At 46.6% G+C, this 17,547-nt stretch overlaps 1 protein-coding gene across 3 annotated transcripts in view; it reads left to right on the top strand.

Moving 5' to 3' along the window:
* The window catches only part of MYO1C (myosin IC), a 50,127-nt gene that overhangs the window by 18,648 nt on the left and 13,932 nt on the right, over positions 1-17,547 (top strand). For 2 of the 3 annotated variants that reach the window (XM_063173894.1, XM_063173893.1), the window contains exons 2-4: positions 12,518-12,673; positions 13,244-13,359; positions 16,579-16,777. In XM_063173894.1, the coding sequence (XP_063029964.1) occupies positions 12,548-12,673; positions 13,244-13,359; positions 16,579-16,777 (441 nt within the window). In that variant the 5' untranslated portion in view covers positions 12,518-12,547. Of the gene's footprint in view, positions 1-4,456; positions 4,607-12,517; positions 12,674-13,243; positions 13,360-16,578; positions 16,778-17,547 lie in introns of those variants that run through there. The other variant, XM_063173891.1, reaches the window with a different exon arrangement.

Genomic DNA, 17,547 nt, shown 5'->3' with positions numbered 1-17,547 from the left:
CAGCTCCCTCCAAACCCCATCCCTGCCACAGCCACTGCAGGGAGCTGCTGCAAACCATTGTGTCAGAGCAATCACAGGGAATTAACTGCTGGGTTTAAACGTTGCTGTTGGAGTCAGTGCAACAATTGCTGTTGGGATTGGAGTGTGTTTGTAAAATCAGGGAAACCCTGACAGGGCCGTGAGCGGGAGCAGCCACGGGCATGAGACAAGCTGGCATCACATTAAGGGCATCTGGTGACTGTAAAGTGGGACTTTGTTCTGATGGCCACTGTCAAAGCCAGCCAGCCATTTCTGTTTCACTGCCTCAGCAGAAAGCAACAACAAGGAAAATTTATCTTAATTTGTTAGATTAACCCAGTTTCTGTTTTCGCTCACGTCATAGACCCAGAATTATTGTGTGTGTGCGGGAGCCATAACTAAATACAAGCCTGTCATATGTGCCTTTTAATCCATCACCAGGGGCATCAAAACAGGGAACAGCACTGGCACAGAAAGTGCAGGAATCCAAGGAGACGTGTGCATCTCCATTTTTTGCAATATTCCTTTTTTTTGTATTTATTTATGAAAGACTGAGCTTGGGAAGAAAAGAAGTTTGGTGTTCTCACTGACAAAGCTTTCTTAAAACAAACAAAACCAGTATTGACAGTTTTAGGCATTACAAAGCATAAATTAGAATCCAAAATAATAATCTAAATATTCTTTGTCTTCTGGTTTTTGAACCCTTTTGGCCACACCTCACTATTTTGAAGGTTTTGCCTGTAACTTTGCAAACACCTTCACACAGAATCAGGGAATTCAGTCAACTTGTGATGTCATGAAGTTTGCAGTAAAGTGAAGGAACTTTCATCATCTTGAGGCACCTTTTGAGTGAGTATAACAAGCTTTTGGTTTAACCTTTCTAGGTGTGCAGTTTCATAACTGAGCAGGAATGTTGTGTCTCCAGGGGCCAGTGTCCTGTGTTCAAACCTCTGCTCATGATGACTTGTTTGGAGCACTCTGGAGAGGGGAAGAGGAGATGCTTTAACCTAAAAACTGGACAGAAAAGAGACAGTTCTTAGCAGAACTAATAATATAGGGAGGAGATTTTGCCTTTTTATCAAACCTGTTACAATATTTAGCATTGGCTCTTTGGCAGGGCCTTGATTTATCCTTATCCTGCAGCTGGATGTTCATCCTCTGTGGGACACAGGGTGTTTTCCTAAGCAAGTCCCTCAGAACCTTCAGCTTCTGCTATAGGGTGTTTTAGGAATGTGAGGCATTTTAATCAGTTTTAGATCAGGATAATCTGGACAGCAGGACACATGTGACAGGTTAAAGACATTTCTATTTTTTGATTAAGACGTTCCTCTGACCTGCAAGAGGAAGGGCTCTCAAATTCCTGGCCTGTTTAGGGTGGTTTCTTTCCCATGGTATTTTTGCCAAGTGCTTTCTAATTATGGAATGTATCTTATTCTGTAGTTCTTTAGCAAGGCAGAAATAAGTAATATTACAAAAATCCAGAAAGAACTCACTCACTCATAGATGAACTTGACACCTTTTGGAGTAACATAGATGTGATCCATGTTGATTTTTGAACAGCATAAACCCAAGGCAACATCTCATACCTCCAGAGTTATATTTTTCAATGAAATCTGCACTGCAGAGGGGAACACTGGTGGTGTTTTTATGGGACCAAACTCTTTATTTTTTCAGCAGAGCCACTGCTTGCGGGTGTAGCTTAGCGAGCCTGTTGGAGCAGGGCTGACAGGAAAGGTTTCCAGTCCCCTTGCTTTGAATGTGAAATTGTATTCAGGGAATCAGCTGCTTATCTGCAACGAGCAGAGCAATCCCAGTGCTCTAATCCAGGGTTTAAATGAGTCACTTCTAACTGGTGAGGCCTGGAAAACTTGATTCATCCCTCGGCCTGTAGTTGCCTGTTGGAGTGAGCCAGACCTTGCCAGCCATCCTCAGCAGAAATCACAGACAAGGGCTGGGCTCTGCTGGAAAGGAAGAGTCTGGTTTTATCACCTTCATAATCCAGGATCAAGATCTTATAAAGTAAAATTATCTCTGCTTTCCACCTTTTTTTTTTTTCCCTCCTAATTTAGGTTAATCCACATGCAGGAGAGTTTTGCTCACCAGCAGAAGTTGGGCAGTAGTTTGGCTGCAGAAAAAAAGCATTTTGAGGAAAGGTCTTTTCAGTGAATAAATAAATAAAAGGGTTCTCCTGCATGAAAAAACCAAGGGAAATATGTTAAAAAATCTACTTTTTAGTGCTGGGGTGTTGTATACTTTTCTCTTATGTGGCATTTTCTGTGATGAGATGTGATCTGAGAAGTGTTAGGAAGGAAAAGATGAGGTTGTTTGTGTGAAGATAACTCTGCTAATACTTAGAATTGTAACAGGAGTTTAACTGAATCTGTTTGGTGACAATTATTTTGGTTTGAGGAGTGCTGGTGGAGCACTGACATTCTCCTCCTGAAGAGTTAGAGCTGCCAGGCCACAGCTTTAATTATGCTTGGAAAACTCCTGGCTCAGGGCTCACTGTTGTGTTTCACTAATGGCTGATGTGACTCAGTTTGGGAAATGGAGTTTTTATCACTTCTGATCTCACCTGTGCACAGGAGAGGGGCTTGGAGCAGTGTCCACTTCCTCCAGGGCCAGCCCAAAGCTGAACCCTCCTCTGAGCCACATCCTGAAGCTGCTGCTGTTAAAAATTCACCTAGCTGAGATAAGGAGTGAGTGAAAGTCCTTTCAAACAGAGTTGTGCAAGAAGCACAAATAATGTTCAAAATGGAGTCTGAGAGGGCAGAGGAGCTGTGGCACTGCAGTGCTCCCAGCAGCCAAGCTCCATCCCAAATCCTTGGCACATTCTGCCTGTGACATCCACCACAGCCAGGATCTCTGGGATCTCTGCCTTGGGCAGAGCTAATTAGAGGGGAGTGCTGCACCCAACCACTGACAACATCTGCTGTGTGTGTTTGCTTTTAAATAGCCTCCTCTCTGAGCAGGATGAAGCTTTTTAGCTTTTTGCTCTAAATCTTTTTACTTCAGGTCTTGACCTTACCCTTCCTGTAGCAGAATTTGTGAAGGATGCATTTTGATAAGAAGGGAAAAAAACAAAGCAAACAAAAAACCCTTTAAGCAGAGCTGAGTGCAGATAGTGCCAGTCATGAAACATCAGCAGATGAGCTTGGGAATCTTTCCATGGCTCTGCATGTTCAATGATTAGAGAATCTGCTTGTCAGCTCACAATATGAATTGCCTGAAACACCTGAGGGGTGGCATCCTCTCTATCTTTATTTGCACTATCTATAACTCCTTTTAGGATGAATCCACAGCTTAGTCCGTCAAGGAACAAAATAATTAATAAAATCATAGAGTGATTTTAGATTGGAAAAAACTTGTGGAGATCTCTGGTCCAACCTCACTTCTGGGCAGGACCAATTTAGATTGAGTCACTCAGGCATTGTCTGGTTGAGTTTTAAATATCTCCAGGGATAGTGTTTCACAACTTTTTGGGACCCCTGTTCCAGTATTTGACAACACTCATTAGGAAAAGAAATTTCTCAAGAACTCATTGGAATTTCCCTTCTTCCAGCCTGTGTCCACTGTCTCTTGTTCTTTCACTTTTCCCTAATGCTAATGAAGGCTGTGCAGTATTTTTGTCAGAATGTCCTTATCTCAGGAGGTGGGTGGGAAATGAGGTGGGGTTTTCACACTCTTGGTGTAGCTGTGATCATAAATAATTCTGTGTGAGAAAACTGATGAGCTCAGAGACAGCAAAATGTGCAACTTGTGTTTGCAAGGGCTGGGGACTGAGGGCAGCAGTGCCTTCACTGTGTTCTCTAGAAAGCTTTTCCTTGCTAGTGCAGGTTATTTTGTAATAAGGACCTCACAACTTTCAGGTAAAATGGGCGTTTTGGTGGTGGATGACTCCTAAGGAATCTGGAATAAAATCCTGCTGAGCCAGGTTGGATGGGGCTTGATGGAATTGGAAATAGGTGATATTTAAGGTCCCTTCCAACCCAAACCATTCTGTGATTTTAAATCCTTGTAAAGGCAAACAGCATCCAGGCCTGGATTCTTTATGGTCTCTGATTGTCTGAGGGGGTGATTCCCAGTGTAATAATTGTGGGTTTGCTGTGTTTGGGGTGACCTGGGGCAGGTCTGGGCAACCCTGTCCTCACTGCTGTCCCAGGACAATCACCCCCTGTCCCCGAGCTCCTCTCTTCCTGTCTGATGGCTGTGCTTTGTGTGCTGGGCTCAGCCCCAGCTTTTCCAGTGCCTGGGATGACTTTTCTTTCCGTTTTTCCTGTCATTGGGCAGCGGGAACACCACAGGCAGAGCGCAGCTGATTTCCCTGGGACTGCCTCTGCCGGGCTGCTCCTGCTGGGAGGGGAGTTCTCCTTGGAAAACGCCCTCTCCAGATGCTCCAGTAGGAGCTGGTGGAGGGAGGGAGTTCTGACTGCGCTGAAAATGCCATGAAAAAAAAAATTAAAAAAATAAAGCAGCTGACAGAGGAGAGAAGTTGTCCTGAGAGTGCTGCTTTTTGCAGCAACGTAAGCGAAGGCTCTGTGAGGGCAGCGGGAGCTGGCAGGAGGCAGAGATGAAGTTCCGAGGAGGGGTAAGGTTTATTTCAGGTTTATTTAAGGTTTATTTAAGGTTTATTTAAGGTTTATTTAAGGTTTATTTAAGGTTTATTTAAGGTTTATTTCACTCCTTTGGAGGCTTTGCAGCTCTCAGATGCGTGTCTGGTCTCAGAGGAAGAGAGGAGAAACGTTTTCAAGGTTTCAGCAGGAAAGTGAAATGCTTTGAGAAGGATCCTTTTGTTGGAAAGTTGGGTGAAATTGGCTAAAAATTCAGGGAATACCTGTTTGGAGGAGAAAACCAAGGTGGGAGTTGAGAAAGTGGGAAGAGAGGGGAAAGCTGTGCTCTGCTTTAGGAGGGAAGAAAGGGTGGAGCCTTCACTTGGGCACAAGGATGTGAAGGGACTGTCCTGGAGCTGGGCTTTGCTCCTGTCCCATTCCTGCCATCCTAGGCAATGCAGGAAGTACCTGCTTTTAGGATTTATTGCCCCTCAGTTCCTCCAGGCTCTTTTAGTTTAGGAAAATTTGTCCATGCTTTAGCAGCAGCCTGAACACCTGGCCCTGTGTCCCAGGCTTGGGAAAAGGAGTTTGTGGCAAAAGATTGAGAGGACTGGGATTGATACCTGGTAAAAGAGGAGGAGAAATAAAAAACAGTGCCACAGAGAGCACAGAGATCCTTTTTCTGGGTTTGTGTAGCATGGGAAGAGACACTGAGTTAAGCTAAAAGTTGCCAAAGAAATGCAAAGATTATTTTCATACAATGAATAATTGGACCATGGAATTCACTGATTCTGGAAGATGTTGAGGTCAAGAATGAAGGAGTGTTATAAAAAAGTGTGTGAGCCTGGATAAGAATGCTCAAGGCTTTAATTGGTAAAGTGACCAAATTTAGGAAAAGAAGGGTTGAAAACGTCACTTGTGTAGATTGGAGCAATTCTCTGTTAAAAAGAAGAGTTACCATGGGGCTGCTGCATCCCATACCTGCTCAAACCAGAGATCCTTGTCTGTTTCACAAATACTCTGGTGCTGACCACTGAGAAACTGATGAAGGGAAGGGCAGAGCTTTTGGAGAACCTCCTGAGTCCTTCTCTGTGGGAGTGGAGGTGACAGAGCTCCACAGGTGAAATACCACAGGGTATTTCTGCTGGCATCTGGGGTGCTGGGCCAGCTGTGGGCCTGGAGAAAGGCTGGCAGAGGTGGCAATGACAGTGTGACAGGCAGGGGTGGCAGTGTGACTGGCAGAGGTGACAGTGTGACAGGCAGGGGTGGCAGTGGGACAGGCAGGGGTGACAGTGTGACAGGCAGGGGTGGCAGTGTGACTGGCAGAGGTGACAGTGTGACAGGCAGAGGTGGTGTTGGGGTGGTGCCTGGGATGTTCTCTGAGGGAGCTGTGGGTATGGAGGTGCCCTCAGCACGGCCCCGGAATGCTCTGGAGCTCTCTCTGGAAAGTTTGAGTGTCTCAGAGCCCTCGTGGTGTCAGAGGTTCTGTGGGGGTGTGGAAAGCAGGGGAAGGGCTGCCAGGGGGGTTGGCATTGCCAGGGCAGGGCAGCAGGGAATGGGGCACAGGGGGTGCCCCAAAGCTGCAGCAGGTCCTCATGTTTGAGCTGCTGCCGCCCTTCACTGCTCAGCTGCTCTGGAAATCAGCATCAAAACTCACCTGAAGGGACAGCAAGCTGATGTTTCACCTTTTTAAATGCCTTTTTGAAATCTGTTTGTCCCCTGGAGCTGCTGTGGGATGCCCAGGCCTGTGGGCACTGGTCTCCTGAGCAAACTGCCACCAGCAACATCTCTGAAACAGCAGCAGCTTGTGCCATCTGTTCAGGAGCAAAAATGTCAGCTCCCTAAATATAGAAATTCTGTGTATTTACTTTTCCAGCCCTGGTGATCTTTCTGGTTTGCCTAGTTCATTTTTCTTAGTGCTCTTTTATATTTAGCCTGTTGATTGAAATATCATTACCCCTCTTAATGGTAAACATTTTTCCTGTCCTTCAAATCAGTTCTTAAAACTGCCTTTTCCTTTTCAGTGCTAATTGCTTATTTCCTTACTCATCCCCCCACAAAGTAAAGTCTGGAAGGCATAATTATGTTATAAATATTGAACAAATAATATTACCTACTTATTATTTCAATTTGTCCCTACCCCAAATGTGGAAAACTTCAAAGTAATTACTTCGCATGAATTAGTTAAGGATATAGCATTTATATTTCTTTAATATAAGTTTTTAAAAAGTGTATTCTGGAGTTCCATCCTTCCATCTGGTTAGGATGGGAAATATCAGAGGGACAACCAAGTTCCGAGTTCTCTGACTCCAGACATTCCATTGCTGGTGATGTATTTGTCTAAAAGAAGCAGGAATAAAAAATAATTCTGAGAAATGGTGCTTGAGTGGCAGCTGCAGTTCAAGTTGTTCCCTCTAACTCTGCTGGTCTGGGGCACCAGAGCTGTTACTTGGTTTTGTCCCAATCCACCTGACAGCTCTGCTTTTCCCAGGTTGTCTTTTGGGAAATCACTTCATTGTCCCTACATAATTAAAAGAAAAATTCTTATCAATTACTATCTCAGCTCAGGTGGCTTCAGAAAGGGCAGACAAATCCACGTGGTTCTTGTAGGGGATTTTTGTGGGAGACACTGAGCTGCCTCTCAGGGAACCTTTTTTCCAACCCTGCTGTTGACTAACAGAGGGAGTTGTGTCCAAAATGAGCAGCTGATCTGCAGTGTGGCAGGAGGGAGGAGGATCCTGGGTGCACTTCAGTCTGTCAGGGATTTCTGGCAGAATCCCTCATTCTGGTCCACCTCTGCCACCTTCATTATTTCCTTCTCCATGCAGAGGGAAAGAGGAGCTTTCCCATTCTGCACCTTGGGAATTGAGGCTGTGGATACAACAGTTGATTTTTGTCTGCTCTGCTGTCTGGCCCACGTTGTGTCCAAGCCCTTTCCCAGGCTGTAGAATGAAGTTGAAATCAAAGGAATTTTTTCTCTTTCCTGCAGTTTTGGCCTGACAGTGAAGAATGTCCAACTATCCATGAGACAAATGTTTTTTAGCTGCCACCTCCCCACGAGGAGTTCCTTCTTGGTTCAGGCTTGCATTGTCTTCCAGAATCTAATCTGAATTTCCCTTCCCACTCACATTTGGTTCTGTTCTTCCGTTCCCGGCTTTGTGGCTATTTCTAGAGCCTGCAGATCAATCATCTTGCACTTGATACCAAGATAAAGGTGCCTGCCTCTTCCCAGAGGGAGCCACTTCCTGGGCTTCTTCCAGTGAGCCTACAACCCAATCTGTAAAAACACATTGCCAGGAGAAAATATTGCAAGATCCATTTGTAGGTGTTGAAGCACAAATAATGTTCATGTTGTGACTTTCCTTCCTGAAGCAGTTATGGAGTTTCCCTGCTCCATACAAGACCATTCATTTTGACAATTCCAGGTGTTTTCTCATGGAAAGTTGCTGGTGCTGCCTGCTCCCTCAGTGTGTCTGGAAATGAGTTTTAAACCATTCCAGTGCCCCTCTGGGAAAATCAAGCCTGGGAATGAGTCTTTGCTCCATGTTGGGTATTCCATGGCCATGGAGCAGCTGCTGGACAAAGGCAGGGGGAGTTTCTTGAGCTTCAGAGCTGCCCTCCCATTTTCCAGCACAAATTCCCCCAAAGTGCTCAGCCTGGCTGACTCTAACCCTTTTGATTTTGCTGCACAGAGCAAAAGATCCTGTTTTTCATTTCTGAGGTGTATTAGTTCTCCATGTCCTAAGCAGAGGAAAAACTTTATCATGCTTTGGCATTAAGCAGAGTTTAAAGGAAAAATATGTGTTTACACCTTCACAACCCCATGTCAGCGATTTCCCTGTTCAGTTTAGGAAACTCCTTGGTACAGTCTGGAGTGGTTTTGTACTCCCAGGAGCTTGGAGGTATTTGCTGGTCTTGTTGACTCTTGTATGAACACAAAGAAAAGCTGGAACCCCAGCCAATGTAAACCTGGCTCTGCAGGCTGCATTCAGCCACCAATTTACACCAGTGGAAAGTCTTTCCCAAAATTCAATCCCAGGGCAGAGAGAGCCCTGGAAGCTTTGCTGTGGTGGTGATTGGTCCCCACCATTCCAGAGGGACTTTTCTCTTCCTGGCCCTGAGCCACTGTTGTGCTCCAGGCTCTGGAGAAGGCATTAAAAGCAAAGAATGGGTTAAAACATTGTGGGAACAGATCCTGGAAATGGCTCCATGGGGTGCCTTTGGGAATTGTGGTGGCAGAGGTCACACTGGGCACCCTGGAGGGGAGTGACCCTCAGGACAGCAGGTTCAGATGGAGAGGAGGCACAGGCACCAAGATCACATGCAGATTGCTCAGATTTTTGCCATTCCCTGGTTGCAGCCTGTGCTGGGTGTGGCATCAGGTGTCCCCATCCTACAAAGGTCAGGATCCTCAGCCAGGCCCTCCTTTTGATCCCACAGGGGACCTCTAAGGTGGATGTGCCCCAAATAACTGATTCAATGTGCTCTCTTTCCTCCTTTCCCTGCCTCTGACACCCTCCCAGTCCCACAGGGAGGTGATTTAGCTCAAAACCTGCAGAGAACACCAGCAGATTCCTCTTTCCTGCTCTTTGTTTTGCTGATGGAGTTGCCCTGGTTTGGTTTGGAGGTGTTACCCTGTCCCAGGGAGGCAGCAGAGCCTGAGGATGGATTTGATGCTGAGCTTTAACTTAAACCCGACCTGCATCTTAGGGGGGAGTTTCCCAAGCATTTCAAGGCAGCAGGAACTGGCCCTGCTGCTGCATCCTGGCCCTGCTCTGGCTCCCCATTACCCCATCCCTGGCCATGTGGGACCAGTGTGGGAAAATGACCTGGATTAAAGCAAGAAAAAAATCTGAGTTAGTTTTAATCCCTGTCAGATTTCCAGCATGGTTTATTGCACAAGTCCTGGGCCAGTGCAAACCAAAGGGTGCAGCTGCACTGAGATCCTCCCTCAGTGTCCTCTAGCACTGAGATCTCCTGGCAACTCCCAAAAAAACTGATTTCTACAAGGAAGGGTCTGATCTGACCCTCACAGCCTGTGTTCTCCCAATTATCTGAAATATACTCCCTGCCACAGGGCTGTCACAGTGCTCCAAGCTGATCTCTGGCCTGGAGCAGAGGATCTTGTAAATGTATATCAGTCAGAGGTGGTTTGGCACAAAGAAATTCATCAAGAATTTCAAAGAGAACCAGTGTTGTCCATAGACAAACTGCTTTAGTGGTTAATTAGCTCCACTGCACCACATTTAATCCCCCAGACTGGGTTTTCTAGCATTAATTTACAGCCACCAGATCTGGTGTCTGCCTGCTAACAGAAAATCATTTGGTTATTTTAATTTATTAAATTTTTGGTTATTTTAATTTATTCACTGCCTTACATTCAGTAGGAACATATGATCATCACTGTGATTATTTTTTCTTAAATAGCATCTTCCCTCCCCACTTCCTTCCTTCTGCATGACTGCTCTGTTTCCATTTTGCAAAAAGGGTTCATTTTCACCTCCTTTTATGGCCCATCTGTTGATGTCAGTGGCAGTGAAAGAGTTAACACTGACATTTGAAGCTGCTGGTAGACTTGGACATATGCAATAAAGCAAAAAGCTGGCATGGAGCAGTGCCTGTTGCTCAGCTCTGGCTCAAATTTGCACCCAGCTTGGGCTTGGGAGGGTGCAGGACTGAGTGAAGTTTATATTCAGGAGGCTCTGACTGCATCACATCCCCTGGGCACATTTAATTCTCACCAAAAAGCCACTTGCAGCCGTTTGTTTGGCTTTTGTTTTGTCTCCAGCCGGCTGCAGATTTGAGGTGGTGATTTTGTTCTCACGGCGAGGGGCTGGAGTTGAATGAGGAGACAAAAACTGGAGGAAACCGAAAGTTCTTGGCCTTAAATGCCTGTCCCAGAGGAGGTTTGTGCGCTGTGAGGGGGATGGATTGGCTCTTCCCTCTGCTGGATGTGCACAGCTGGGATCACTTTGTGCTGGCCTCAGGGAGGGGCTGATGAAAGAGCTGCCCAAGTGACGTTTTCTGTGCAAGGCTTCAGGATTATATAAACTGGGATTAACTCTGCCAGGGGGGAAGTTTTCCTCACTCCTTGTTGAGGCAGCTGTGTTTTAGGGCTGTAGTTGTGCATTTCCCCACTGGAAAAGGAGATATTTTCCTTTGGTTTTGCCTTTGTTCTCAGCACCTTGGCCAAAACCTGTTCTGGGATTGCACTGCTCTGATAGAAAGATTCCAATTTCTAGGCAAAGTTTATTTATCTCTATTTTCCTTCCCTTATCTCATCACCTTCCTTCTCCAAGGGTTTATCCCTTTTCTCCTCACCTTGGCAGAGAGGGTAGAAGAAAACAGAGCATTTTGCTGAAGCTGTGAAGGATTTGGCTTGGAAAATTTTGGCCCCTTTTAGAAGGATTACTTCATGAGAGTATCTGCAGAATTCCTCCCAGGCTGTGTCTCTCCAAGCTTAGAACTCAGGCCTTCCAGACCATGAGACTAATTGGAAAAAATAAAACAGGAAATCAAATGATGTTTCTTTGAGCCATTAGAGAGGGTCTGGATTTGAGATTTCCAGAAGGAACTGATTTTCTTATCTGAAAACTGCTGGGTTCAGGCAATCACTTCTGCCCAGGCTTACAGGGAGGAAGCCAACTAGAACTGGCAGAGATAGGCAAAACTGCATTTACTAATCATTTACCAAATCAAAAAAACATTTACTAAGAATTTGGTGAGTCAAAACAACTGCAGACTGAGAGGATTTGCACCTGGTTTGACCCAAATTGATACTTCAGTGATTTTTGCTTTTATTACTGTTTAACAAAACTTCAGGTAAATTTTCTTCCTGACCAAGGCTGGGATTATTTTTCTCCCTGCATGTCACCAGTCCCTGTGGTTTGACCACTTTTACATCTTGAGAAGGTGCAGAAAGGAACTCTGTGAGTCAGTAAAACTCTTCTTCATCGCTGTGCAGGGTCTGGCACTCCCAGTTTGTGATGGGTGTCTGGGATTGCTGTTGGTGCATGAGCCTGTTTTAGGAACAGACCCCAATGGTGTTTGTGCAGCATCCCAAAACATCACTTGGTGCTTTAGGAAATGGTTTAGGATAAAGGTGCTGCTGTGAGCAGTGGGCAAAGCAAGAAGGGCAGAAGGAAATCATGCAGGAGAGAGGCAGAGGGTGTCACACGTGGTTTCTCCTGTCTCTGGTTTCTGTGGTGCCTCTCATCCTCTCCATCTCTGTCCCTTGAGTAGAGATTTCCCCACAGGCAGCCACTGAGTCACCCCTGGGTGCAGATTTCCCCTCCCAGCTTTACAGTGAAGTCAGGAGTCAGCAGATGAGGGCTTTCCACAGATGGTTGTGTCTCACCCACGTCAGGTTGGAAATGGAACCTTTAGAGGAGGGTCAGGGGTTGGAGCCTCTCGATGCACGTCAGTGTCATGGTCTAAATTCAGCAGCGTGGGTGCAGAAATGCCCATTTCTCATTTCTTCTCAATTTCCTCACAATTTTCCCATTGGGTGCCTTGCTAAAGCTTTTCAATTGGTCAGCAATGTGAAGCTGTTTGCTTCTGAGATGAATCATCATTAGTCATAAAAGATTCCTTACCTCGAAACAGCTTCCCGTTGTGAAATCAGAGACAGGAGAGAACACATTTCAGTCTCCCTCCTGCTAAAGGATGCCTGGGAAAGGAAATCCAAGTTTTATTCTCTTTATCAAATGTTTGTTTCTTTGGTTGATTTGAAGTTATTGGAAATTTAGCAGTAATTTTTCCCTAATGCTGTCTTGTCTTCCCTCAAAGCAATTAGAGCAGACAACTGATGATGTGTTATAATCAACAATGGGATTATTTTAATATCCCATTTTAATATGGTTATCCAAGGATAACTGTGGTTCTTGTGGACTCAGGGAAGTGCCTGCAAACCCACAGCCATCCCAATTTCCCTGTGCTTTTGGCTGCAGGGGTTGGGAGCCAACGGCATCCGGCTGAGCATGGAGAGCGCTCTGACGGCGCGGGACCGCGTCGGGGTGCAGGACTTTGTCCTGCTGGAGAACTTCACTAGCGAGGCTGCATTCATTGAGAACCTGAGGAAACGCTTCAAGGAGAACCTCATCTATGTGAGTAGTACAGGGACAGTCCCCAGGGTGGCCCTCAGTGAGCTGGAGAGTGTTTGCTGCATGGGACAGAACCTGGCTCTGCTCAGCAGTGGGGTTTGGGGTGCTGGTGGCAGCTCACACTGGCCAGGGGGGCTGGTGCCAGGACCAGTCTTGTGCCAGGACCACCCATTTCATGGGTATAGGGACTCACTGCAGTGCCCCTGTTGAGATCTGGTGGCATTGACAGCACTGAAAATCCAACTCCCACCACATTCTTCCATCTCTCGAATTCATTCACATCCAGACTTGACCTCAATCCTAAATGTATATCAGAAATAACCCAGTATTATGGCTTGTTGGGAACCCTAAAACCATTTGAGGTGCTTTTTACCCAGCAAGGATAAGATGGCTGGCACAGCTGCAGCAGTGTCACTTTCCCAGAGCTGAGTTCTCTTCCTCAGCCCCCTTGGCCTGTTTGGGAACCCTCAGCAGCGTCCCCAGCACACCAGGATGTGTGTCCAGCCTCCAGAGACACCTGAGCTCTGCCTCCAGCCCTCCTGTAATCTCCCTGCTTTCTGTTGTGTTTTCCAGACCTACATTGGCTCTGTGCTGGTGTCTGTGAATCCCTACAAGGAACTGGAAATCTACACCAAGCAGAACATGGAGCGCTACCGCGGCGTCAGCTTCTACGAAGTCTCTCCTCACCTGTGAGTGCTGCCAGGGCAGGTTTGGTCACTCCCACTCATGGGACACGTCAAAAGAGGCAAACAGGACTTTGCCCTGTCCCAGTGCAAGTCCCAGGGACAGAGAGGATCCTCTGAGGGTGTGGTGTGAGGCTCTTTCTATTCCTGTTCCTCTCTCCAAAGAGGATGAGTTGCCTTTGCAAGAGCAGTATTTGGAAAGGGAGTTGGTTCCTTCCTGGCTGCAGGAACAGAGCTGCTTACCCAGCCCTGGCAGGACAGGAGTTCATTGTTCCAGGGTTATTTGGGGTCTCTGTGTCCGGGGCTAAGTAGGGGAAAGAGTTTCTGCTGTGTGGGGGTTTCTTTCCTACCTCTGCTGTTACTGCCTGACCAATATTTATCTGGTATTTCCCTTGTTGCTAAGATACCATCAGCCTGTTGGAACAAGGAATGTATTTATTTACATGGTCTGGCTTGGTGAGCATTCCCAATTTCCCATCTGAAAAAAAAAAAAAAAGTTTGAGGTTTAAAGTTATTTTTGAAAGCGTTTGAATTTTTTTGTCAGACTGAGAGAAAAAAGATGACTGAGAGCTGAGGCCACATGGCTTCAAAATGGTTTTTCTTCAGGACTAAAGGCCAAATTCTGAGCACCTCTTGGAGGATTTTTTATGTTGTGTTTTGTTGGGCTTTTTTTTTAAAAGAGATCTTGGAAGAGTAAATGATATTATTTTTGAACAAACTATTTGGGTTGTTTCTTATTGCTGGCACATAGCCCAGGAGAGTAAACAAACCAGAATGTGCTGCAAGCACAGAGAGAGGGGGAGAAACACCATTACTTGGGAAAGTCTCAGCACTTGAAATTGGATTTGTTGAGACAAAAATATGATTTTTTACTGTATGAACCCAGATGGGGGAGAATTAAACCTGAAAAACTCTGCATTCAAACCTGTGGTCAGGGAAGGGCTTCTGTGGACTTAAATGGGAATTTTGGGGCTCTCTGGAAAGTCCTTGGGGCTGTGGCTCTGGTTTTAAGTGTGCAGTAGGAACAGGATGATGGCAATGCTCATGGATAGCACAAAGCCCTGAGCAGATGTGCTTTAATTCCACTTAAATCACATTGTGGCTGATTATTTCTTAGGCTTTCTTTCCTTTTAACAAGTCCCTCCAGAAGCTGTAGAACGTGCAGCTCCTAAGTGAACCCTGGAGAATTGTGTTCCTGGGTACTGCTGCTCCCACTGCGAGAACAGAATTTTTTGCAGACTATTTTTGCTGTTCCATTGCATTATTTGATTATTTTATTGCATTATTTGATTATATATCCATTTAAAAATCCTCTGAGTAGCATCAGAATGCTCCATCTGCAGTCTGGTGCTCTGGGTTTCTCCTTTTCCAGTAACTCATCTTTTTTCTTCTTTCTCCTCTTCTAAACTGACTCTAGAAAGCCAAAACACTTCCAGATCTCCATTCCAGTGTCAGATGGTTCAGCTGGGTTTTCTGGGAAGTGCCTCACACTCAGAGGAGGAAAGTTATCCCTATGGGCTTGGAACCCAGCATATTCCCAGAGATCTGCCACATCCTGTCCTGTTTATGGCCTGTAAATGGCACCATAAAAATCTTTATTTCTGTGGTTCTGTCTGTGCCTGCCTGGAGTTCTTGGGGCCAGAGGCACTTCTTCAAATTCAAATTAAATCTGCATTTATCCAGCTGCTTTCCAAAAGACTCCAGAGGCAGAGTGTGGATGGGGAGAGAGGGACATGATGTATTTTGTGGGGTGAGTTGTGTTGCCAAGGGAGCCCATTGGTGTTGCCTTAGCACCAAGTATTAATAGACTGGAGAAGGCCACTGCTGTTATTTTGGTGTGATTACTTCTAATTAATAGCACAGCAGGAGAGTTAAATTAAAAAAAAAAAAAAAAGGGAAAAATGAAATAAAAACGAAAATTTAAAAAGCCAAGCTGCTCAAATGTTGTCAGGTGTGTGAAGAAGACAGGATATCTGCTTGCTCACCACAGGAGAGAGCTGAACATGGTGTTGGGGGGGTTGTCCTTTTCCTGTCCCCCTGAGCAGTTGTCACCATTGTCACTCATGCCCTGCTCTCTCTGGTGCTGTGGGAGTGTGTGACTGACTGGGTGTGAGATCTGTCTGCTCACACACAGAAATGAAAGAAAAAGCAGCAGAGGAGGAAGCAGAAGGGCAGGGCCAGAGGAAGTGCCTGGTGTTTGGGGCAGAGGGGACCTGAGGATGCTCCTGAAGCTGTGGTGGCTTTTCCAGCTCTTCCCAGCACCCAAGAGAAGCTCAGGCAGCAAAATTCTGTTGTGACCTCCTGGATGTGTCATCACTTAGAAGACAAGCAAGAAAAAATACCAGTGGAGAACGAGGTGTTTCTTGAGTGTGAAACTTTTCTGTCCCATGGGACCAGGACTGAAAGGAAGAGATCATGATGTTGAGAGATCATTTGTATTTAGAAAATCCAGTTGTTCTGCACAATTTAACCGACTTCTACCTCTTTTTGTCAGAAAGAAAAGTCAAAAGAACAGTCTCAAATAATGAGTGTGTGTCATGACCCTGCATGGCCTGGCTGGTGACTGAGGTTGTGACCAGAGAGATCATTTATATTTGGGAGATCATTTATATTTGAGAGATCATTTGTATTTAGAAAAGCCAGTTGTTCTGCACAATTTAGTTGACTTCTACTTATTTTTGTCAGGAAAAAAAGTCAAAAGAACAGTGTCAAAGAATCTGACAGTTTGTGTTATGACTCTGCAGAGGCCTGGCTTGTGGCTGAGGTGTGACCAGAGAGATCATTTCTATTTCAGAGATCATTTGTATTTACAAAAGCCAGTTGTTCTGCACAATTTAGTCGACTTTTACCTCTTTTTGTCAGGAAGAAGTTTAAAAGAACAGTCTTTAAGAATCTGACAGACTATGTGATGACCCTGCAGAAGCCTGGCTCGGTGATTGAGGTGTGACAAGAGAGATCAGTTGTATTTACAAAAGCCAGTTGTTCTGCACTATTTAGTCGACTTTTACCTATTTTTGTCAGAAAGAAAAGTCAAAAGAGCAGTCTCAAAGGATCAGACATTTTGTGTGATGACCCTGCATGGCCTGGCTGGTGGCTGGGGTGTGACCAGCCCTGTCCCCAGCGTGCAGGAGCTGTGATCCCACCCAGCCCATGGCCTGGGGCTGTTTGGGGGCTGTCTCAGCCGGCGTTTCTCGGGCACTGCCCTGATCCGCTGTCCCCTCCCAGCTACGCCATCGCGGATAACTCGTACCGCTCCCTGCGCACCGAGAGGAGGGACCAGTGCATCCTCATCTCCGGAGAGAGCGGCGCCGGCAAGACCGAGGCCACCAAGAAGATCCTGCAGTACTACGCCGTCACCTGCCCCGCCAGCCAGCAGGTCGAGACCGTCAAGGACCGGCTGCTGCAGTCCAACCCCGTCCTGGAGGTACCTCCCGGCCCCGGGGACAGCGGTGACACAGCGGTGACACAGCGTGTCCTGGGGATGGGCATCAGCAGGGAATCCTGCTCTGGTTCCCGGCCAAAGCGCTCCAGGAGCAGCTGTGGCACGGATGGGGTTTGGGGACAGAGGGGATGCGGGCTGGGAAGAGCTCTGGGTCACTCTGCAAAGGGACACATCCCAGTGGGCAGCTCACACAGGCTGAGTTCGTTTTGTGGTGCTGTGGTGTCCTCTAGTGTCCAGCCCTGGCTGTGTGCAGTGCCCTGAGAGAGGCCTGTGCCCTGAGATGGCTCTTGGCTCTGTATCCGTGTGTCCCTGTGCCCTGAGATGGCCCTGTGCCCTGTATCTATATGCCCCGAGATGTCCCTGTATCTGTGTGTCCCTGTGTCCCTGTGTCCCTGTTTCCTTGTGTTCCTGTGCCCTGGTTCACTGTGCCCTGTGTCTCTGTATCCCTGTGGGCTGACATGTCTCTGTGCCCTGTTTCCCTGTATCCCTGTGCCCTTTATCCCTGTATTCCTGTTTCCCTGTGCCCTGGGATGTCCCTGTATCCCTGTTTCCCTTTATCCCTGTGTCCCTGTACCCCTGTGCCCCGTGTCCCTGTGCCCTGGGATATCCTTTTATCCCTGTGCCCTTTATCCCTGTGTCCCTGTACCCCTGTTTCCCTGTGCCCTGAGATGTCCCTGTGCCCTGAGATGTCCCTATATCCCTGTGTCCTTTATCCCTGTGTCCCCATGTCCCTGTGTCCCTGTCCCCTGTCC

The sequence above is a fragment of the Melospiza melodia genome, chromosome 21 (assembly GCF_035770615.1).
Source record: "Melospiza melodia melodia isolate bMelMel2 chromosome 21, bMelMel2.pri, whole genome shotgun sequence".
In the NCBI taxonomy this organism is placed as follows: domain Eukaryota; kingdom Metazoa; phylum Chordata; class Aves; order Passeriformes; family Passerellidae; genus Melospiza; species Melospiza melodia.
This window is presented reverse-complemented; position numbering and strand designations above follow the sequence as displayed.